Source organism: Maylandia zebra, linkage group LG23 (genome assembly GCF_041146795.1).
Source record: "Maylandia zebra isolate NMK-2024a linkage group LG23, Mzebra_GT3a, whole genome shotgun sequence".
NCBI lineage: Eukaryota > Metazoa > Chordata > Actinopteri > Cichliformes > Cichlidae > Maylandia > Maylandia zebra.
Genome location: NC_135188.1, coordinates 41,213,350 through 41,236,342, shown reverse-complemented (window position 1 = coordinate 41,236,342; position 22,993 = coordinate 41,213,350). Strand labels below are relative to the sequence as shown.

At 41.9% G+C, this 22,993-nt stretch overlaps 1 protein-coding gene across 2 annotated transcripts in view; it reads right to left on the bottom strand.

Moving 5' to 3' along the window:
- The window catches only part of LOC101482517 (fibroblast growth factor 14), a 71,128-nt gene that overhangs the window by 40,184 nt on the left and 7,951 nt on the right, over positions 1 to 22,993 (bottom strand). The window contains exon 1 of one of the 2 annotated variants that reach the window (XM_012915527.4): positions 16,486 to 16,603. The exons of the other annotated variant lie outside the window; for it this stretch is intronic. Coding sequence (XP_012770981.2) covers positions 16,486 to 16,555 — 70 coding nt within the window. The 5' untranslated portion in view covers positions 16,556 to 16,603. Of the gene's footprint in view, positions 1 to 16,485; positions 16,604 to 22,993 lie in introns of those variants that run through there. 2 annotated transcript variants of the gene reach the window in all.

Here is a 22,993-nt window from a genome sequence, read left to right as displayed (position 1 = left end):
TCAACAGGACAGCCATTAATGCTAAACGTTCTGGTTTTAGCATTTTCGTGATTGGTTTTCAGGAAACTTAACAGCAGTAGCTGGTTTTCAATTTAGGACCTGCATACATTGCTTGACCCGTTAAGATGCAAAATACTGTTGCTATTTGGCTATAAAATCTCTCTGCAAACACTTTGGGTCTTTAAATTGTGATACATTGCAATGAGTTTAAGAAGTAGCTCAGTCAAGTAACTTAAGTAATCAAGTGAGGTACGGGTCAACTTTCAGGTAGATTTATGGTATCAGCTTTGTAAAATCTCAGCTATAGCCGAGAAAGGGAAAATTCTGGAGGGCTGTTTTCTTTTTATGCCAGTCTGGCCCTTGATTAAATTTAATTTCCCGCCTTTGATTTATATCCATTAATGTCTCAAGTGTTTTCTATGGACGTGGATATGTTTAAAGACATAAAGCACTGTGCTGGCTTCAGTTCCGCTTTTTCTTACATTCACCAGCTTCCTTCTACTTATTTCATTCTATACTGGCAAAAAATGAACAGTGCTTTAGCCAGTGAAGCCTGTTCTGCTCATTACCACCTCACATATCCCCGCTGTCTGTATTCAGCTCAGGAAAGGCTGTCTGAATGAGTGGTTTAAAAATGCAAGAGTTGGGCTCCACTGATAGCCTGATAAATTGCGGGGCAGCCTTGCCTGTGTGGTTCGCCTACAGTGCACATGCTTGTATATATATATATATTACAGGTGCAGGTTTCCGGCTGTAAGGTTACACCACGGGACGGACTACACGATACTCACCCACAATGTGACAGCATGTGGGGCAGTAACAGCTGTAACTCAACCCTGTGCGCTGACGTCACACCTCTATTTCTAAGCAGGTAAATGCACCATAAGGACACCTTACATTTAATCACCCCCCAAACAGTGAAACTCACTATTATTATTTTGAAAATTTATGTTTTGCCTAAACTTCACAAGCCTGCCTGAATCTGTCTTTTTCAGTACTGCATGTAGGTCAGCCATCTCTCCAGAATAAAGAGCTGGGCTGGGACCCAGTTGGACACAAAGAGCATTGAAATGAATTTCCCCCACTTTCTTCTGGGGAAACTGATATCAAAGAAAATCCCAAAACCGTCGCCAGTCTATCTGTCTTTACGATGAGTAACAGGGCCGTGGGGTTAGGACCCGTGGGTCTTTGAAGACGCGCCGGCTAGAACCTCAATTTTTTATCAGAGAACGACACATTTGATCAAGTTGGCACAGTGCAGTTCTCTGCAGATATGCGGCAGCAGTGATACCAACATGTGCTTTAAATATGCTGGGCTAAACTTCAGTGTGGAGGAAAATACGCACAGCTGTAATTCAGTTTAATTTAGCTTTTGCATATTCATAATTTAACCAGGAAGCACAAGGTGCTTTTGGTGGTGCCCTGCAACCAGAAGGTGCAGTTTGGTGATTAATGGTAATTACTATACTTGATAGTATTCATTTTTCCCTGCAGGTAAATCCTTTTGATTCTGGTATAGTCTGGGGCTAAAATTATTACTGTGTTCATTTTAAAATATATATGTTTTTAATTATTCTTGGGTTTTTTTACTATAGTTTCTTTATCTTACTTTGAAAATTCTCTGTTATAAAACTTTGCAATAATAATGAAAGTGCTATCCTGTCATAGGTCTTTTTTTGTCCTTGTTGTGCGGCTTCAAAAAAATGACTTTAGGGCAGTGGGATGTGATTAAAAAATAATCGGATGTTGCTGTGAGGCTTCCTGACGTCAGAAGCAGGTCAGGAACACTTGAACCAAAATATTTCAGCACCAGAGACAGCGACAGCCCTCTCACCCTGCTTCCTCTCTCTCTCTCTCTGCATGTGTGTGTGTGGGAGTTTTACACACACACACACACACACACACACACACACACACACACACACATTGTGTTTTTTTAACCCTTGTATGGTGTTCGGGTCTGTGAGACCCGTGTTCAGTTTTTTTCAAAAGAAAAATTAAACAATTAATTATTTTTTCACGTGTAAATGTGTTGTGTCTTTCCACTCACTCCACTTGATTATAACTGATTTATTTATAACATTTTATATAAAAGAAAAACGAGAAGCACATTAATTCATAAATGTGATCTAACAAAGGTAAAGGGAAAAAATTAACCATGTTTGCTGTTCATATGTCTTGTAATTGGGATGAAGTAAACATCTGTTGAGTAATTTAACATAAAATTGTTTGATAGTGTTAATTTGGAAAGCCAAAACTCTAGCGGGTCCACCAGACCCATGAACACTGGCTGAGTAACAAAAATACGAACACCACACAAGGGTTAAGAAGGTAACACAGAAATATGATGTATGTTGGTCCTCATTGCCACTAGGTGGCAGCAGAGCCTGTCTAAGCGAAGGACCAGTACAGCAGAAGTCCTTCACTAACATGATGACTAACAGTAAGAGAAAAACTCAAATGACTGTAAAACCTTTAACGTTAATGATTTAATGAAGTCCTGAAGAGTCTATCAGATCTTTCATCTCTGAGAGATCAAACTGTGTCATTGCCACTGTGTCCTTAACGTTGTCCTAATGTTATATTTAACTGTGCTTAACAGACCCAAGACCCAACAGCAGCATGACGTCGTCACCCTGCATCTATTGTCCCATTTCAGCAGGTATCTCTGAAATTTCTGGCAGTGATGACGCGCTGCCATTAAAGCATTTCTCTCTGTTTTTTTCCTCCCAGACAGCAAGAAAAAAAGAAAAAAGAGAGCAAAGAAAGTGTTGGTGTGTACTTGCGTGAAGATGACAGGTTTTTTCTTTTTTTATCCAGGTCACTTCAAGTAAGGGAGTCATGAATAAATCAAAGCTACATTTCCATTAAAATTCAACTCCACAGCTGCTTTTTATAACATCCCAGGGAGGTGGGACACTGCTCAGAAGCTTCAAAAAGGAAAAGCCTCGCCTTCTTCCATCCACTTATTCCACTGCCCACAGCCTCAAAAAACAAAAAACTTTACAGGGAAACAGAGTCAAAGGGAGACAACACAAGATCACAAACACACCAGACATGCATAAACTATAGGATGCAACATTGTGATTCGCTTTCTTTCTAAATCCATTCAAAATCTTCTCCTTGAGAGGAAACACACTGAGAGATACTGTTATCTTCTGTCTCAACATTTTCCACACACCAAAGTGTTCTTCTCAGCCTGCTCAGAGGCAGCGGCGCCCTCTACGGGCACTAAAGGAGACCGGCACTCACCCCTCATTCCTTCACCTCAACTTTTCCCTATCTCACTCTCATTATAATGTACTCTGTCATCCGCTGTGAAGACATTTTCATCCACAGGGATGAAAATGTATTTTTTATTGCAGCAGTAAAGCTCAAATTTGGTGGTGACTGCACTAAGCTTTTCTCACGGTTTATGTATATAGTTATGGTTGCTTCAAACTGCAACCAAAAAAAACCCTTTACAAAAGTAAATCTGTGGTCATTAAAGAAATTAATTGCCTCAAAACATTAGCAATGAAATGCTAACAGAAGAAGAGTGCCTGTGACATTTTGAGGTGTTTGTTCTCAGACACAAACACCAAAGTGCTGCCAAGAAAGAGAGAAAAAAAAGAATTATTGTACAGTTCTGGCAACAAACCACCAAAACTGCTCGACTACCTTGAGAGAAGCGCGCAAACATGTTGAACATGTTGGATGTGGGAGGGTGAAGCTGGCTTCTTTGGTTCTTGTAGGGCACTTTTATTTTCCTTTAGTGGCATTTTAACTGTTTGAACAGGGCGCTACTCCAATGAAGCGAGACCTTACTGCTTCTTGTACAGCATGTAGCAATGTTTAGGAGAATCATGTCCTCATAAGTTTGTGTTTTGGGGTCAGATAACAAGCAGCATAATTTGATTGATACACGCAGATCCCCATCCAGCACCTTTGAGGTAAACTTGAACATTAACTTTATCACCCGGCACCCAACATCAAATCCCTCTAACGTTAAAACAGAGTTCCCAAATTAGTTATGAATGAAACAATCCTAAAACAAATCAAGAAGTAGAAGGGTTTGCTTTCAAACCTATTGATTGTTGATTGTTTCACAGTGTCCCAGTTCTTAGAAAAATCACCCAAAGTTTGAAAAGATGGGAATAAGATGGGAAATAGGGAAAAGGTTTCTGCCTACAAACGTATAAATAAATTATAAAGTTTAATTAAATTTTTGATGTCTTCTTTTGCTTTGATAACAGGGTTAATGGTTTATGGCATGCACATCAGAAGTAACTGATTTATTATCATAAAATGTGAAAATAGTGTTTTTTCTCATAATTACAATGATAACAAAAACACGGAGATTCATTTTTTAAGACATCTTGATTCCCAATTTCTGCTTCATGTGTATTTCCTATAGTTAGAGTCGGGTGTGCTGCACAGGATTGCAGGGTGGGCGGTTAAACTGTTGGCCACGAACACAAAGTTTCACTGCAGAAAAGCACAAATGGTCATAAAGCACAATCTAATTGGACACACCAGTTAAAATAACCTCCATCTGAGGCTATTTTATCAGTCAGCATTACACTTAAGGCGGTTCTCGGGAATCACTTCTTAAAAAATCTCTGCAGGTGGCGCTCTATCTGCCTGCCTGGCTCGGTCATGAGGACTACAGCTGCTTGCGCTGACTGATCTTTCTCTCCTGCTCTGATCAAAGCAACAGGTAAATAATGCATCCAAGTGTCGAGATCAAGAATCAAAGAGCTATTAATATCAGTGAGTCTGGGAGGCAGGGGAGATAAGAGAGCTGGTGAAGAGAGGATGATGTAGCGATGAGGGGATAGAGATACAGACAGGGAAGGTAACAGATGTGGGTGGGTGTTCCCCAGACGGGAGTGTGAGGATAGCCGCTCTGAACTCAGCAGGATGAGTCATAATTCGCGCTCACACACCCGCCCACATGCACGTACGCACACTCGCAGAGGCACAGGCGCGGGGAAGTCCACTGTTGCCTAGGTAACGAGTGATGGGTCTCCGAAAGGAGGGAGGGAACACCTGCTGAATGCTGAGAGGGTAACAAACACGCACACAGGCACACACACACACATCTGGCATCAATTACATTAATCACAGGGCTTTTCTGACTTTCTCCTCTCTGCTGCTGCTGCGCCTCGCTCCTGTGCACACACAAACACTGAAACACAAGCACATGATCACACACACACACACCTATGCTGCTGTTAGACATAAGGAAAACAATCACCATTAGAAGATGCCACTTTCTTTCTGTCTCCACTCCTTGCTTCCCTTTGGTCCTTTCCTTGTCACCTTTCACTCCTCCCCTGTCCCCATCTCCCCTCTTCTCTTATCCTCTCCTTTCTTCTCCTCATCTGTGTTTGTAACATCTCTAACACAGCGGGGAGAAGAAGAGAGGGAATGGGGGGACTAAATTATTCATTCACCCCCCCCACCCTTTTCCTTCCATCTCTGCTGTCTCTGGTGTCTCTAGCGCTCCTCCTCCTTGTTTCTCTCTGTTTGTTATACCTATTCCTGTCTCATCCCAATTTTTTTAAGCATTCAGCAGCCTCTCTCTCTTTCTTTTGCTCACTAGCACAAAGACCAGTGAGAAACTTTGCATGTACTGGATGTCAGAAAACTCACAGGGACATGTGCATCACAAGGACAGACGCAATAAAAACACGGAGTATTTTTGTTCCTGTCATAATAGTTTGTCATTCGGGCTGTTAAAGCGAGCGTTAAAGTTTTTGAAGGAGGGTGGGGGGAATGGGTTAGGGGGATTGAGATTTTGAGGTTTTGTTATTGCTTTAAAACTTAAAATTAGCGCCAGAAGCGCAGGGTTATAAAGACACTGCAGTGACCGAAATCTCATGTTAATATCGATGATAATTCAGTGTCCCAGCTAACTACCCTCAGGTCAGTGGCTCAGCGTTTTACTGGCCTATGTACATTTTTTTTATTGGCTTGTGAAAAGGCTTTTATTTTTACATGTAAAATATTAATGCAATTTAAATAATACCATATTTTATATTATTTTACTTTTTTAATCTAAATTTTTTTACAAAAGCCTTGAAACAAAATGGTCTAGTACACCTCATGCCCCCTTGCATATTTTAATACAACTTCTGAGGGCTTACTGCAGATTTTTCTCTGTGTATGAGGTGCATGGAGCAGCTACAAAGTTCCCTTTTCCTCCAACTCAGAATTTGTTGATCAACAGCAAAGGTCTTAAGGTCGATTACAGGGACAGACCTGCTGTTTTGGGAGCTGGGAACACACCGATTGCTCATAAGACATTTGAAGGGTGTTTTTCTCATCTGTTCTTTATTTCTTAAACTTTCACTTATCGGTTGTAGTAAATGTCAGCATCAGCTAATATATAGCCCAGCCCATATATTTCAGGCTATTCTTATAGTGTACAAATGCTCATTAGTATGCATATTGTGTAGACGTGTTAAATACTGGTTTAGCAGATAGTTATCAAATATGCTAAACTGTAATAATAGGTAATAACTCGAAATTCTTGACATATGAAAAGAACAAATGTAGCTAGCAGATAATGTGCAAGAGATGTAAACTTTTATGTTTCTCTAAAAAATAGAAAAATAGAAACCTAATGAAGAAAAAGGACGGAGAAACTGATCACAAGAGACAATGATTTGACACTCATGTTGTGCCATTACTTACAGCATTTTGCAGTCCACTGTATCGTGCATACATCATAGAATAGAAAAATTGTCTGGATAACCTTGAATAAAACCCCCTAAAAACAATAAAACACAAAAAACACACACACAATTCCCCCCTCTCTTGTCATGGCGGATTTTCTTGACAAACTTGAAAAGCAACTAACTCAACTACCCCCAAGATCAAGTACTCCTGTCTCCAAAACACTCTCACACTGATTACATAGTGATGTCTCAGTTTTTAGTTTAGCCTATATATTCCCGTGAAATGCCATTCAAAGCCTTCTGCCATTTGTGCCACTTTGAAGTATGAAGTAGTGGCAGTAAAGTTTATATTAGTCATGCCAATTTCCATAGAGTTACCAAGTGTTTATTGAAAAAGAAAAATGGCACTGGAATTACCTGAAATGCTCCAATCAGGTCCACGTGTTTATCTGTATGGCTGCTGGTTAAAGTAGCAGCTCATTAACTGAGAGGAGCACAGAATAACCTGCAGTCCAGTTTCCATCTCTAATTTTAGACCTTTATCTCACATTACAGATGGTATCTGATACTGTATTGGGCTGACTTAATCAAAGCTCTTGTAGGAGCAAGACAAATGAAAATGGTTTATAAAATGGACCACCAGTAAAACAATCCTTCACATTATATCACATATAAAAATAGCTACATATAGGACAGTAAATAAATTTTAGCACCAAAAGCAATTCATATTTGGTGGCATGGCTTTGTTCTTGGGCCTCACCACTTTTCCATGTCCATTTGTGGCAAGCCAAACTGCAGGGAGATCAGCAGCAAGGCACAGACCAGAGCAGATATCAATAAAAACAGACTCAACACTGATTAAACTGCAGGAAATTGAGAAGTGAGTCTGCAAAGAGCTTGCAGATGTAACAGTATGGGGAGTTTCAAGCACATAGGAGATTTGTCAATGGGATCCCCAAAAGGGCATCAGCTGAGCCATAAACTGATGTGGGCTGGCATTGGTTTGAGGCATTCCCATATGCACCCATCCATCTATCTGTTTCTTAACTGCTTATCCAGTTTGATAGGCTGGAGCTGGGTTGGGTGAACAGTTCAGCTGGCCATCGCAGGGCTAACATGCTCACACTCACACTTACGGCCAATTTAGAATGATTATAGATGATCAGAGTGACCCTAGCAGTCGAGCAGAGGAGCTCCACACAGAGCAGTGTGTTTGAACCAGCAACTTCTTGTAGCTGTGCTTACCGCTAGACCGCCAAACCACCCGAGGGTCGAATCATCAGCGACGATTTTCAACGCAAAAAAAAGATAACAGCTGAAAATGGAAGGCTTCTGAATCAGAACAGTTATATAATCACTCCAGATCTTTCCCCCCTCCAAAAAAAAAAATCCCAACTACACGAGAAGATGGAGGTGTGTGTGTGTGGGGGGCAGAGAGATAACAAGAGCGAAAGGAGAACTCCTTCAAGTGAGAGTTTGAATTAAGGAAGACGCTGAAAGCTGAGTGGAGGTGGCAGAGAGATATGAAATATATATGCATTTTTAAAAAAATGCGGGAAGAAATATAGGGAATAGTATTCTCTAGCTTTCACCTGCAGTCCAGTGTTCACGAATACCTTTATCTTACATATCACATGATATCTGATGTTGTATTTGGCTGACTTTAATAAAACTCTTACAGGGATAAGAGAAAAAACTGACTAAATGCACAAAAAAGCATTGTCAGTCAGCACGTCGTGAAATGAAGTTGATATATAACCACTGCTAAATTATTCATGACCATCTGATGTCACGATTTGACTCGTGTCTGTGTGTCTGCACACAATGAAGAGAGAAGAAACAAACTTGGCCACGTCCATGTCTGTCATAACATATACAGTGGGATGCAAAAGTTTGGTCAACCTTGTTAATGGTCATTATTTGCCTGTATAAATCGTTGGTTGTTACAATAAAAAATGTCAGTTAAATATATCATATAGGAGACGCACGCAGTGATATTTGAGAAGTGAAATGAAGTTTAATGGATTTACAGAAAGTGTGCAATAATTGTTTAAACAAAATCAGGCAGGTGCATAAATTTGGGCATCGCAAAAAAAAAAGAAATGAAATCAATATTTAGTAGATCCGCCTTCTGCAGAAATTACAGCCTCTAAATGCTTCCTATAGGTTCCAATGAGAGTCTGGATTGTGTTTGAAGGTATTTTGGACCATTCCTCTTTACAAAACATCTCTAGTTCATTCAGATTTGATGGCTTCCGAGCATGGACAGCTCTTTAACTCACACCACAGATGTTCAATAATATTCAGGTCTGGACTGAGATGGCCGTTCCAGAACGTTGTACTTGTTCCTCTGCATGAATGCCTCAGTGGATTTTGAGCAGTGTTTCCAGTCGTTGTCTTGTTGAAAGATCCAGCCCCGCCGCAGCTTCAGCTTTGTCACTGATTCCTGGACATTGGTCTCCAGAATCTGCTGATACTGAGTGGAATCCATGTGTCCCTCAACTTTGACAAGATTCCCAGTCCCTGCACTGGCCACACAGCCCCACAGCATGATGGAACCACCACATTTTACTGTAGGTAGCAGGTGTTTTTCTTGGAATGCTGTGTTCTTTTTCCTCCACGCCCCTTGTTATGCCCAAATAACTCAATTTTACTTTCATCAGTCCACAGCACCTTATTCCAGAATGAAGCTGGCTTGTCCAAATGTGCTTTAGCAAACCTCAAGTGTCTCTGTTTGTGCTGGAGAAAAGGCTTCCTCTGCATCACTCTCGCATACAGCATCTCCTTGTGTAAAGTGCGCCAAATGGTTGAACGATGCACAGTGACTCCATCTGCTGCAAGATGATGTTGTAGGTCTTTGGTGCTGGTCTGTGGGTTGACTCTGACTCTTCTCACCATTCGTTGCTTCTGTCTATCCCAGATTTTTCTTGGTCTGCCACTTCGAGCCTTAACTTGAACTGAGCCTGTGGTCTCCCATTTTCTCAATATGTTCCTAACTGTGGAAACAGACAGCTTAAATCTCTGAGACAGCTTTCTGTATCCTTCCCCTAAACCATGATGGTGAACAATCTCTGTCTTCAGGTCATTTGAGAGTTGTTTTGAGACCCCCATGTTGCTACTCTTCAGAGAAAATTAAAAGAGGAGGGAACTTACAATTGACCCCCTTAAATACTCTTTCTCATTATTGGATTCACCTGTGTATGAAGGTCAGAGGTCACTGAGCTTACCAAGCCAATTTAAGTTCCAATAATTAGTTCTAAAGGTTTTGGAATCAATAAAATGACAACAGTGTCCAAATTTATGCACCTGCCTGATTTTGTTTAAACAATTATTGCACATTTTCTGTAAATCCAATAAACTTCATTTCACTTCTCAAATATCACTGTGTGTGTCTCCTATATGATATATTTAGCTGACATTTTTTATTGTAACAACCAACGATTTATACAGGCAAATAATGACTATTAACAAGGTTGACCAAACATTTGCATCCCACTGTATAAAGGCTTTGAATTGATTTTTAAAAAGTGCATTTCCGTGTATTCCACCAGAACACAAAAGTTGTGGCAGTGACAGAAAACAATCCCTCAGATATGGATGAAGCTACAGATTTTAATATATGGATGCTCAACATATATTTCCAGCTGCACAGAACAAGAGCGTACGGTGGGAGCCTAAGCTTAGCTTTACCAATTCAGTATCACCACCAAACTTAGAAAATCATGATGTCACTATTAAGTTGATTTTGAATACAAAACATACACAGACTTATCATTTAGCTAGTGAATCCAAAGTTATGGCCAAAAATGTGTTTTGTTAGGACCGTAACACCAAAATCTAAAAACTTCTTCTGTAATGTGAAATTACTCCAGGGGAATGAGGGACAGGGGGACTGACCGAGTTACAGAGAACTGACTGGACACAAGTGAAACTAATGATGAGTGAGCAGACAATTACAGTACAGAAACAGAAAAAGATGCTAAATAAGTATGGGTATTTACCACAATAAACAGGAAATCCTTAAAACTGAAACTCCAGTTTTAAACTCACTTTTGAAGCCAGCCTCAAGTGGCTGAGAAGCTACGTCCATGTTTTGTACCTTCTGTGGCCAAAATGTAATCCCCCCCCCCCCTTTTTTTTTTCTTTTTTTTTTTTTGCCTGTCCCGTTTGGCTCTTTTGCCATCAGAATTATTGTCTAAAGGCAAAGAAAGATGCCCAACGGAAAAAAACAAAAAAACAAAATGTTTGTGACCACTGTGCCTCCTCCATGTATAAGCTTCTTTTCCTTTTACAGCACATATCATTTACACATTCCCATTCACAATCCCTTTTCGTGTATTGACCCATTTTGTGAAAAAAGTGTACCCTCCTGTTGATCCTGCTGCAGCGATGGACAGTAAAATTATTGTGTGGTCCAGAAGAAGAACATTATAGTCCTGAGCAGACTGGTCTGCAGAAATCTAATATATCTGTCAATGCTAATCCATTTACTTCAGAAGGCAAAGTATAACTGATTTGCACTCCCCCAACCTGCACTAAACCTCAGCCCCCTACCCACTGCTCCTCCTGCCAACAGTTTGTGGACCTTTAGTGAGTAATGGCTATGATTTTCTTCTCATTGCTCTGAGAAGTTTTACATCACTGTAATTTTCTGGCCTGTCTGTAAATGAGTCAGTCACATCTCAGGCAGGTTTCACTGTGTTCACAATGCTCAGATGCTCTGGCAGAATACAAAAGGCTGGAAACTCGGGTTAGTTTCGATGTCCTCCATCTGTACTATTATGCATTGAAGGTTTTGTTCTGCTTGTTGCAGCTTGAAAGACAGACAATACGTCAACTGCGTGCTCCATAATTTCCTCACTGAAGGAGATTAGAGCTCGGCTTGACTGCAATGACAGACGCCTTATTTTTCCCTAACAGTGGTTTTTTTGTTTAGCTTTCATACACGTCTGTATGCAAGGCTTACCGAACAAGACGCACAAATTACTTTTCAGTAACGGGAGCAAAGTGTATAGTTAGATAATATGACAAAAAGATAAAATACTTTGTTAAGCATTTGCTGCTCAACAATGGAGAATGTTTTCAGAGCCACCCACAGTCGTGCACACGCTGTGTGGGAACTTAAGCTTATTTTTCTCAGCAGCAGCTCCAGGCAGCCCGTAGACTGAGTGACGAAAGGTCTCATTTCAGCCACTAGGCCATAAAAAAAGTTGCTTTAGCTCACAGTTCTTTGTAGTTGGTTGGGAGAGGTGGAGTTGCCAACTAAAAGAATGTGGCATTTTAAGAAAATGATTAAATCATTTTCAATTTGTTGGCAGCAAGATGTCTTACAAAAACATGGGACAGGCCCATGTTTACAGCTGTGTAGCATCAAATCTTCTTTTAAGAACAGTCCATAAGCATCTGGGCGCTGAGGAGACCAGCTGCTGAAACGTTTTGGACAGGAATGCTGTCCTGTTCCTGTCTGATGGAGGATTGATTTGGATTGATTGGAAATGATTTCATGTTTTTGGTTTCATGATGTGCTAAATGTTTTCAGCTAGGTAAAGGTCTGGACTGCAGGAAAGCCAGATCAAGGACTCTTCTACTATTAAGCCATGTTGTTGTAATAGATGTATTAATGCACCACAATACCATTGTAATTCAGGCTTTTGAACTGAGCACCAATGACAAGCCAGGTGCTCTCTTTCCTCTTTAGACTATAGGAAGCAGCATCCATGTTTTCCACAAAGAATTTACTTTTTTTCATCTTTCATTTAACTAAAAAAATTTGAACAAATAATGTGTTTTGTGACAGATACAAAGTGCCTAAAGATATCATTTTAAATAGCTTCTTTACTAAGTTCTCTGTTATGTACAGAAACACTGGTTCATCCCTTGATTTAGGTGTGTTATTTTCTGTCTGAATTATTCATAGGTTAGTTAATTGTCTTAATAACAAGAAGCATTCCTGTGAAAGTGGTCAGGTACAAAGACTGGACTGAAAATAAATGTCCAAAGAAACAGAAAGAGCTTCAGAAAACCTGGAGAACTAGTGTCCCTAAAACTATATATCCTCTTACTAATTGCACACCGAGGTTGATGGCATATTCAGTAACACGTGTTTATCTACAGCAGGCCTGCAGCATGAGTTACCATGGCGATGTAAGTAATGAAAACCCTATGTCAAATTGAAGTTACCTTCCTAGACCCCTAATCCAGCTTCATAGTGCAGGCCCCAGCTTTGATGCTAAACCTTTTTTGTTTCTTTGTTTGATGTTTCTACCAGAGTCACATTCCATGTTCAAAAGGGCAGAACATTCACCAGCTCAGTTATTGCACCGCTCAAAGAAAAGACTTTTGGAGAGATTTGAGCCTTTTTGAACTTCCACCTCATTTCAGTTTCTTCGTGCAGAAATTCTCCTGCATATGTGCCGAGGGCTCTGGCTTGCAGTAGCTACAGTATTATGCCTGCAGGGTTGTAATTTTTGGTGTGAGTTGCAGTGCAATATCCAGTTGCAGTGCCCTAAGGGGGTGTACAGTGTCTGTGTGATAATTGCCTCTCGCCATGTTTTTAATTGACGCTGACTGAGATATGTCTTATAGTTTGTACTACAAACTGTTTGGTACGAGGCAAATTGAATTTAATTGTGATAAAAATGATTTCTTCCTTCATCTTCTCATTTGGCTCTCAGCGAAGGCGGTCGCACTTTTCTCCTCTACTGCCCTTATCTTCCCTGCTTAGCTTCTTATGTCCTTGTCTTCTCTTGTGTTTTTACTTACTTTTCCCTGGAACACTCTCTCACAGTCTGTTCTCTAAAACCTAAAAGAGGAATTATGGATTTGATCAACTGGTCTCTGAATGCAATTGACACCCCTTCTCAACGAGAAGTCTGGGCTCGGGTGAGCCTGACTGCTGAAGATATCTACCTATTCGGAACCATGATAACAGGGTTCTTGCTGATCGGAGCTGGCTTGGGCCTGGCTTATCGAAGAATTAAGGAAGTGGAACCAGCCAAGATGATATCCTGTGAAACCATCTTGGCTTGTGAGTCTGTCATTGTTTGAGGAGAATTCACATCTATTTGCATCAGGCTGGGACAGTTAACGCAAAGCCAGTGCATCTAAAACAGATGCTTGAAAATGACTTTGACCCTTGAACCCCCTGGACAAGACCAGTTCTTGTCCTCAAGTGGGATGATTCACTTTTGTGTTGTCTATTGTACAAGCTTGTCCTTGATAGCTTGAGGATCTCAAAGACAAACCAGCATCCATTACCAGTGTCTCTCTTTTAGAGCTCAATAGCCCCAACATATTTAAGAGGTTGACGGATTTGGTGCTGGCATGTTTAGGTTCAATAACTTGTTTAGTGTACCACAATCAAATTATTGTGTTCAGCTGGACTTTTCTGGAGCCTTTGTCATGCTTGGATGAGGAGCTAACCAAATTATGCCAGGCTAACCTCAAGGTAAAGCCAGTTAAATGAAATATATTTGCTTGCAGAGCAACATCATCCGGTGCACTGTGTAGAAGCTGGAAAAGTAGAAGCATGGCATCAGCAACTAGGGCTAAAGAAGTGGACTGAAGTAAACAGTTTTATTGGGTTTGTTTCTTCATTAATCTTGCGTTTCTGCCTCGTTGAGCGTGGTATAAAGTTTTGGGATCTTATGTTCCCTTGTGAATCACAATCATTTGGTCTATTACTCAGTGATTGTGATTCACTAACAGGTGAGGACGTTTGATGAATCCAAACGATGGATTTCTGTGTTGTAAACGCCCAAATCAGTCCATGCATGATTACATTGCAAATCATCAAAAAGTGCGCATGCGCAAATGTATTCCCCATCGTCTGGACTGGACTGATGATTGTCGGTTGGAATATTTTTACATATCGCCCTACCCTAGCATGCTTGTTTTAAGTGGGAACATTTTTACACACTACTGTCTTTCTACTGCCTGGTTTATTTCATCTGTTTCTTTTTCTGATGTTCTAAATGGTAAAATGGTGAAAGGACTGTGCTTGTGTAGCACTTTTTAAATCAATTCAAGCATTCAAAGCACTTTCAACCACATGCTTCATTCATCCATTTACACATGCACTTATGTGCCGATGAATGCATTAGAGGTTCAGTATCTTGCCCAAGGACACATGACTGGGGTTCAAACCACTGTCCAGCTATAAGACAACCCGCTCTGCCTCTTCAGCTACAGCCACCATAATTCTATCAAGAATTTAACTCCAAATTCACAAAGTCACAAAAACAAAGCTAATATTCTTTGGGAGTCTCCACTTATTGCACACATGACTTAGCCTTGCTGTGACACTAAAAAGACCTCACACACAAATCTGGTTTAGACACAGTGTTACATAAAAGGAAACACCTTTTATAGAAATATGTGCATGTGGCATGTCTGTGTGTACGGTAATCCCTATAACAATGACAGTTCAGCAGCATGGTGCATTAGCCTGTGAGGCTAACATGGGACTGCATCCAATTCAAACTGTGACACAATACCGATGTGAGAGTAAATCTCCTCTGTGGCGAAAAAAAAAAAGGAGATTTCAGTTGAGTGAGAAAATCGGATATATCTAAAAATACGCACTCTGTAACAATTCCTTTATTAACAGATTTATTTTGATAATAGCTGAAGGCAGTGGTGCAACCTTTTCATGGCCGGTGCAGAACATTTATCAGATAATAACTCAATATAATTTTTCTCAAAGCAAGTCCTTTAAAATTCTCACTTTGCATAGTCTAATAGCTCCAAGTCATGTTCGATAAAGCAAGATCCTTCTGCCCAGTTAGAGTTAAATAACAGTATGTTTAAAGAATACCGTTTCATAAAAGCTTTCACTTTACTTCAGCTTTCAATTTACTTCAGTAAACAGAGAAAAAATACAAGCAGCAGACTCTAATGCTCAGATAAATCTACTGTATTCTGCAAATCCCGTAAAGACCACAGCAAACAATGAAATTTTACAATTGACAAGTATCGTCTGTGTTCCCAAAGCCTGATGTGGCTCAAAAAGAGCAAAACAAGCGACTGCAAGAGGAAAAAACAACTTTGCAAAGAATCAAGCACCAGATGAGTGGATGACCTCATCTGTCCGCTAGATGCACACATACTGACACACCATCGACAGCTATATAACAGAGACCTCCAGGCAGACGTTAGAGAGCGACGCCTGACTTATCAATTACTACAAGAGGCATTTTAAGTGTTGTGTGCATCTAACTGTGTTCTCTGTGCTCTTGGTCCAAATGCATAAGGACGGTGTGTGTCCTTTTGAGTCGTCGTGATCAAGACCAGACACTAAAATACCTCCTAATATTAATATTATTGACGTAGATTGGTGGGATTATTCACAACAGACACATTTGTGTTATTATGCTGGACTCTTTCCTGAATTCTTGATTGCTCACATGGCACAAAACATGCACCAAAGAAAAAAGTTTGATCTTGTCACAATTTCAAGTTTACACAAGAGAAACACATAAGAACCTGCTATTTCATCTCTACACTCCCAATAATCGCTTAAATTTAACACAAAACAATGAATATATTTTAAAAACTCTGGTTTAACAATAACTTTGTGATCAATTTTTAACTAAAGTCAAGACTGATCAGTTGTGATTGGCCTGTTTCTAACCAACTTTCTCAAAGTTGTTGTAAAGATCTAATGGGTGAGTTTAAATCCTCCTAAAACCTTCTATGAAAAGCATAGAAGTATGTTTATGACTACAGGTATTATTGAAGATGTGTGTTTCTAGGAGGGTGTTACGTAAGCAAAGCTAGTCTTATTCTTCTGCTCTACGTCCTTTAGCAAAGAGTGGCTTACCTGCTTCAGCTTTGCCTAAAGCAGCCTTTATTCTCTTCTCCGCTACCTTCAATATAAACTCAAAGTCCATGGCGCGCACACACCTGCAAACACCAGCCCATTGGACTTACTTGGAAAACGTACTTCTTAAATTCTCTGCACCCTTCTCTCTAGTGCTACACACAAACACACACACACACACACTGTGAGTGGGATAGATATGGTGATTATGTCATGCAGGGCTGTCATCAAGCAAAAGGTTAACACAGACAAGAGAAGACTAAAAGTCAGCTCGAGTGTGTGACTGAGAGGTAGAACAAAGGGAGAGATATCAAGGAGAGGTGCTAAGAAAAGCTACAGACTGAAAAGCCATCAAAAACAAACAACACAGGAGGGCTTTTCAAATGTTTAGAGTCGCCTTTAATGGAAGGAAAGTTTTTATTGTCCTTTCGGCACTATTGATGAAGACCATAATGTGGGTTTGCACTGATTTGAGGTGTTTTTAGAAAAATACAGAATTCCTCCAGTCTTGTCCTTCTGTACTCGAGCAATGGTAACATTGACCGAGTGTATCTGGCAGCTCCGGCCACACCAATTAAACATTTTTTATGTAGCCAGTCACAGAGAGAGACCGAGATGCCGTCAAGTGCCTCTCTGCTCCTTATCGTTCAGTCTGTGAAAACACTTCTCAGTGGAGCCTTTGATGCCCTGTTGCTTTTTTAAGTGCACTTGGAAAAATGTCACTGGGCGCTCATTCTCTCGTGACGGATACCTGGAGCCGAGTCCAGACACATGCGGGTGCTCCTACACCCACGCTGAAACACACACATCCTCACCTTTCTTCACTCGCTCATTGCTTCATTTTGAAAATTATAGTGTTTCCAGTGCGAACGCTGCTCCACTGTAATTAACAGCACTAGCTTCTCAAACGATTTTTTGACACCCTGCAATAACTACACTTATTTACCTCCACATCTCTGCTGTCCTATCCAGGCAGAAATTTAATGACACAGGATTTGCAGCAGAACTGAGATGTTTCATAAGATTATATAACTCACTGTCTTGGCTTACAGCATGAATGAAAGCCTCCTTTTTAGTGAAGACACTGTCCTTGACATAAGATGTTAGCAGTGTGGCTGCGATCTTTATTAAGAGTGAGTCTTTTTTAAAGACATCCTAACTACATTTTTATTAGGGGCGGGGAAAAATTGATAGAGGATAGTGTTTTGCATGGCAACATTGTATAGATACAGAGACACCAAGTATTGATATTTAAATAAATAAAAATATTCTTGGAGCACTAAGAACAAGAAGGCTGACATTGAGAGCCACCATCTGGTGATAACGTTAGCAAATTCACATTAAATCCAACACTGGTCTGACTTAGCTTGAAAAACCCACCCCCTAATTCAGAGCAAGCTAACAGCTGGGTCACACAAGTCAAATAGGACAGCAACCTTCTTACAGATACACAGAACTGCTGACTGCCAGCTGATTATATTGAATGTTTTCACATTTTGCAACTGTTTCCACCCCAGAGGTTGTTGCACACTCATGACAACTTTTGACCGCAAGGCAATTGCACAGGTCACCTGACAGGAGGCAACCTTGATGCAAGCAGCTGCAGTCTGGCTTGGACTGACTGCAATCACTCTCCGAGAGATTGTTGAAAGTTTGTAAAAAATTGGAGTATTTAAAATGCAAATTGCCAACATGTTGCCATCAATCTGAATCACTCCATGTCATTGAGCAGAACTTGATTCGACTGGCACCCAGCTGGTTATATTCAGATTTTATTCCTATAGTTCTGGCATAAATGTTGCATAACGCTTGGCTTGTGTCTGCAATATAAGTTTGTTTTGTTTTAACCAAAAATCTAGCCTGATTATATAAGGTGTGTGTGTGTGTGTGCAAGTGCTCGGTATGGCATATATGATGAGTCCAGACGAAAGGACCAGCAAAGTCATCCCTCTTTTTGAAGACTAAGTGTGTTTGGACAATGACGCCATGATCTAATAAGCATCCTTACACACACACATACACACACACGCACACACACTCATACATACATATGAGGGGGGATATTAGAGTACTGCACCAAAACCCTCCATGTGACCGTAGAGGACAGACATCACTACGGCTGTCACTATTTTGCCAACTCATCATCTGTGGACAACATAACAGCGCGCAGCTAGAACAGAGAAAGAAGCACACAATTCAGTTGATTCAACAACGCACACGAAGGTGGATTTTGAAGGCAGATCTCAGCATAACCGCTTTTTAAAAGCAATATATTTAGATGGCGTGTTTAGTCCATGCGTGTTTGTGTATATGTGACCCTTTCAGAATCAGAATCAGAATCAGAATACTTTATTGATCCCTGGGGGAAATTATTTTTTGTTACAGTGCTCCATTTTAAACCAACATTAAGACAAGACAGACAATACGCTAACTAAGAATAGTACAATATATACATATATATACATACATACATACATAAGTCACTTATAAATAAATATTTGGAAAAGAAACATGTGTAGCTGTAGCAGCAAACAGTGTGTTAAGTGGATGCGTTGTACAGGGAGATGGCCACAGGCAGGAATGATTTCCTGTGTCGTTCAGTGGTGCTTTTCGGTAATCTCAGTCTCTCACTGAACGAGCTCCTGTGACTGACCAACATGTCATGGAGTGGGTGGGAGGTGTTATCCAACATTGTCTTTATCTTGGACAGCATCCGCCTCTCCGACACCACCTTGAGGGAGTCCAGCTCCATCCCCACAACATTGCTGGCCTTACGGATCAGTTTATTAAGTCTGTTGGCATCTGCGACCCTCAGCCTGCTCCCCCAGCATGCAACAGCATAGAGGATCGCACTGGCCACAACAGACTCATAGAAAATCCTCAGCATTTTCTGGCAGATGTTGAAGGACCTCAGTCGCCTCAAAAAATAGAGACGACTCTGGCCCTTCCTGTAAAGTGCTGTGGTGTTTTTAGCCCAGTCCAGTTTATTGTCAATGTGTACTCCAAGGTATTTATAGTCCTCCACAATGTCAACACTGACCCCCTGGATTGAAACAGGGGTCAAGTGTTTCCTGGTCTTCCTGAAGTCCACGATCAGTTCCTTGGTCTTTGCCACGTTGAGCTGCAGATGATTCTGCTCACACCACGTGACAAAGGAGTCGACCACAGCCCGGTACTCTGTCTCATCATCCCTGCTGATGCATCCAACCACCGCAGAGTCATCAGAAAACTTCTGAAGATGGCAGGTCTCTGTGCAGTGGCTGAAGTCTGTGGTGTAGAGGGTGAAGAGGAAGGGGGAGAGGACAGTCCCCTGTGGTGCCCCTGTGTTGCTAATCACCTTGTCAGACACACACTGTGGGAGACGTACATATTGTGGTCTTCCTGTCAGGTAATCAACAATCCAGGACACCAGAGAAGCATCCACCTGCATCGCTGCTAACTTATCACCCAGGAGGGTCGGCCTGATGGTGTTGAAAGCACTGGAAAAGTCAAAAAACATGACCCTCACAGTGCTCGCCGGCTGGTCCAGATGGGTGTAGACACGATTGAGCAGGTAGATGATGGCGTCCTCTGTTCCGAGACGAGGCTGATAAGCGAACTGAAGGGGATCCAGATGTGGTCTTACTATGGGTCGCAGCTGGTCCAGGATGAGCCTTTCCAGGGTCTTCATGATGTGGGAGGTCAGTGCCACGGGCCTGTAATCCTGGGGGCCACTGGGACGAGGCGTCTTTGGTACAGGGACGAGGCATGATGTCTTCCACATCACCGGGACCCTCTGCAGACTCAGACTCAGCATAAACAGTTTATGAAAGACTCCACACAGCTGGGGGGCACAGGCCTTGAGGACAAGGGGACTCACTCCGTCTGGTCCAGCAGACTTGCCTGAGTGAAGTCTCCTCATTTGCATCTCAACCTGGTATTGAGTGAAGGTGATGGGTGGGGGAGGGGTGTCAGGAATCTCACAGGAGGCAACATGTGAAGAGAGAGGCTGGCACAGTGGTGTGGCTCTGGATTCCAGGCTGACTGCAGGTGAGGTTGTGGGGGTGGGAGCAGACACTGTGGTGTCGAATCTATTGAAAAACAGATTCAACTCGTCGGCTCTATTCTCACCTCCCTCAGCTCCCCTGCTGTTGGTTGGCCTGAATCCAGTGATGGTCTTCATGCCCCTCCACACCTCTCTCATGCTGTTCTGCTGGAGTTTCCACTCCAGCTTCCTCCTGTAATTGTCCTTAGCCTCTCTGATCTTGTCCTTTAGTAACACCTGGACCTTCCTCACCTCCTCTTTGTTGCCCCCTCTGAAAGCCCTCTTCTTCTTGTTGAGGAGGGCTTTGATGTCCTTAGTCACCCACGGCTTGTTATTTGGGTAACAATGAACAGTCTGAGCTGGAACAATGGAGTCGGTGCAGAAAGTTATGTAGTCTGTGATACACTCAGTAAGCCCATTGATGTCCTCGGCGTGAGGCTCACAGAGTGTTTCCCAGTCGGTCACCTCGAAACAGCCCTGTAGTTCCGCTATTGCCTCCTCTGACCACCTCCTAACAGTCCTGGTGGTCACAGGTTCCCTCCTCACAATTGGCACATAGCGGGGGGTGAGGTGAATCAGGTTATGATCTGACCTACCAAGTGGGGGGAGGGAGGAGGAGCTGTATGCATCCTTGACGTTAGCATACAGTAAGTCTAAAGTTTTCTCTCCCCTGGTGGGACAGTCCACATATTGTTTGAATGTTGGTAGTGTATTGTCCAGTAATACATGGTTGAAGTCACCCGAGATCACAATAAAGGCACTCGGGTGCTGAGTCTGTAGCCGAGCTATGGCAGAGTGGATAGTGTCACATGCAGCTGTGGGGTTAGCAGAGGGGGGAACATAAACAGCCACCAAGATGACGTGAGAGAATTCCCTGGGTAAATAATACGGCCTGAGTCCAACAGCACACAGTTCAGTGTCCGGGCAACAAATCCTTTCTTTGATTGTTATGTTGGCAGGGTTACACCACCGGTTGTTAACTAAAACAGCAAGCCCACCTCCTTTACGCTTACCGCTAGCGATGCTGTCCCTGTCCGCCCGAACAGTGTGGAAGCCTTCCACGGAAGCATTCTCATCGGGAATGACCTGGTGCAGCCATGATTCGGTGAAACACATCAGGCTACACTCTCGGTATTCCCTCTGACTCCGTACCAGTGCTGAGAGCTCGTCGATTTTACTTGCCAACGATCGCACATTTCCCATCACGATAGACGGCAGACACGGTTTAAACCTCCTCCTCGCTTCGAGCCTCCGCTGTCTCACCGTCACCTTTTTTCTTCTCTTCTGTCCTTGACCTCTGCATCCCCGATGTGTTTTCCTCCAAATTTCAGCTGGTACTTCTGCGGGCACTTCTGCGGGCCTGGCCAGCGAGCCGGCCGGCATCAGGGCGATCAGCTGATCTCTGGAGTAAACAGTCCGTGCGTGTAGGAGATGTGCCGCGGTCCCGTTCCATGATAAAAGTAACAGTTCCACGGCCACCAGAAGAACAAAAACTCTCTCAATCCACATGATTGAGTAAGAGATAGAAAACGGAGGAAAATACAAGTCAGAAAAAAAAAAGAATACGTAAGAAAAAAGAGCTAAACTAAGAGAAAAGCAGGAGCGACTGTAACAGGCTGCACGCTGGTTGGCGCATGCGCACTTGAAGCGCTTACAGCGACAGATCTGAGTTGGCACGAACCCTGCTGCTATACTCCAGAGTTTGAATAAAACATAAAGTAAGACACCTTAATGGAAACTCTCCGAAGAAGGTGAGCAAGCTTGCCTGTGTGGATGCATGGACTCGCACGCCTACATGTGCTATAAAAGGTGAAAGTCTCTATCTGGGTCACGCCACATGAGACACGAGACATTGAGTAACACCGTGCTTTATTCCTCTTAACAATGAATGATACAGATGCTGGTGGAGAAGTTTTTCAGTAGTCAGACACCATTCACTCAGCTTCTTTCTGTCAGAACATATACACTGACAGCGAGGCCAAACCGAATCACTAAACTCAAGTATTTGATTCCATGGCCTTGATTCTACATGCATTAGTTGAATTTAGTCCCTGATATCAGTTATATAGCCTGTAGTGCCATTCTTTGAACAAAATCACTTAACACATAGACTGTATATAAAGGATGGTAAATGGCAAGTGACCATAACTACAGGTTTGTAGACCATTTGTAAACCTTTCAGCGTCTTAATTTTTTTGTAGCCATTAGTGTCCATATTTGGACAAGAGGGCTTGGTAACCAGCAGCCTTGATTAGTGTGGTGGATCTTTAAATTGTGCAGATGCAGCGCACACTCACAGGTACCTGCTAATTAGCACTAACTAAAAGACTTTATCAAATATAGGAATTTCTCTTACTAAAATTTAAGCTCAAAATTCTTGGTCAGCTTGCTGCCATACAGGAAGTCTTGTTAATTATCATTTAATTAAAATGCTACCAATAGGGAGTGTCAGGGTGGTGCAGTGGTTAGCACTGTTGCATCACA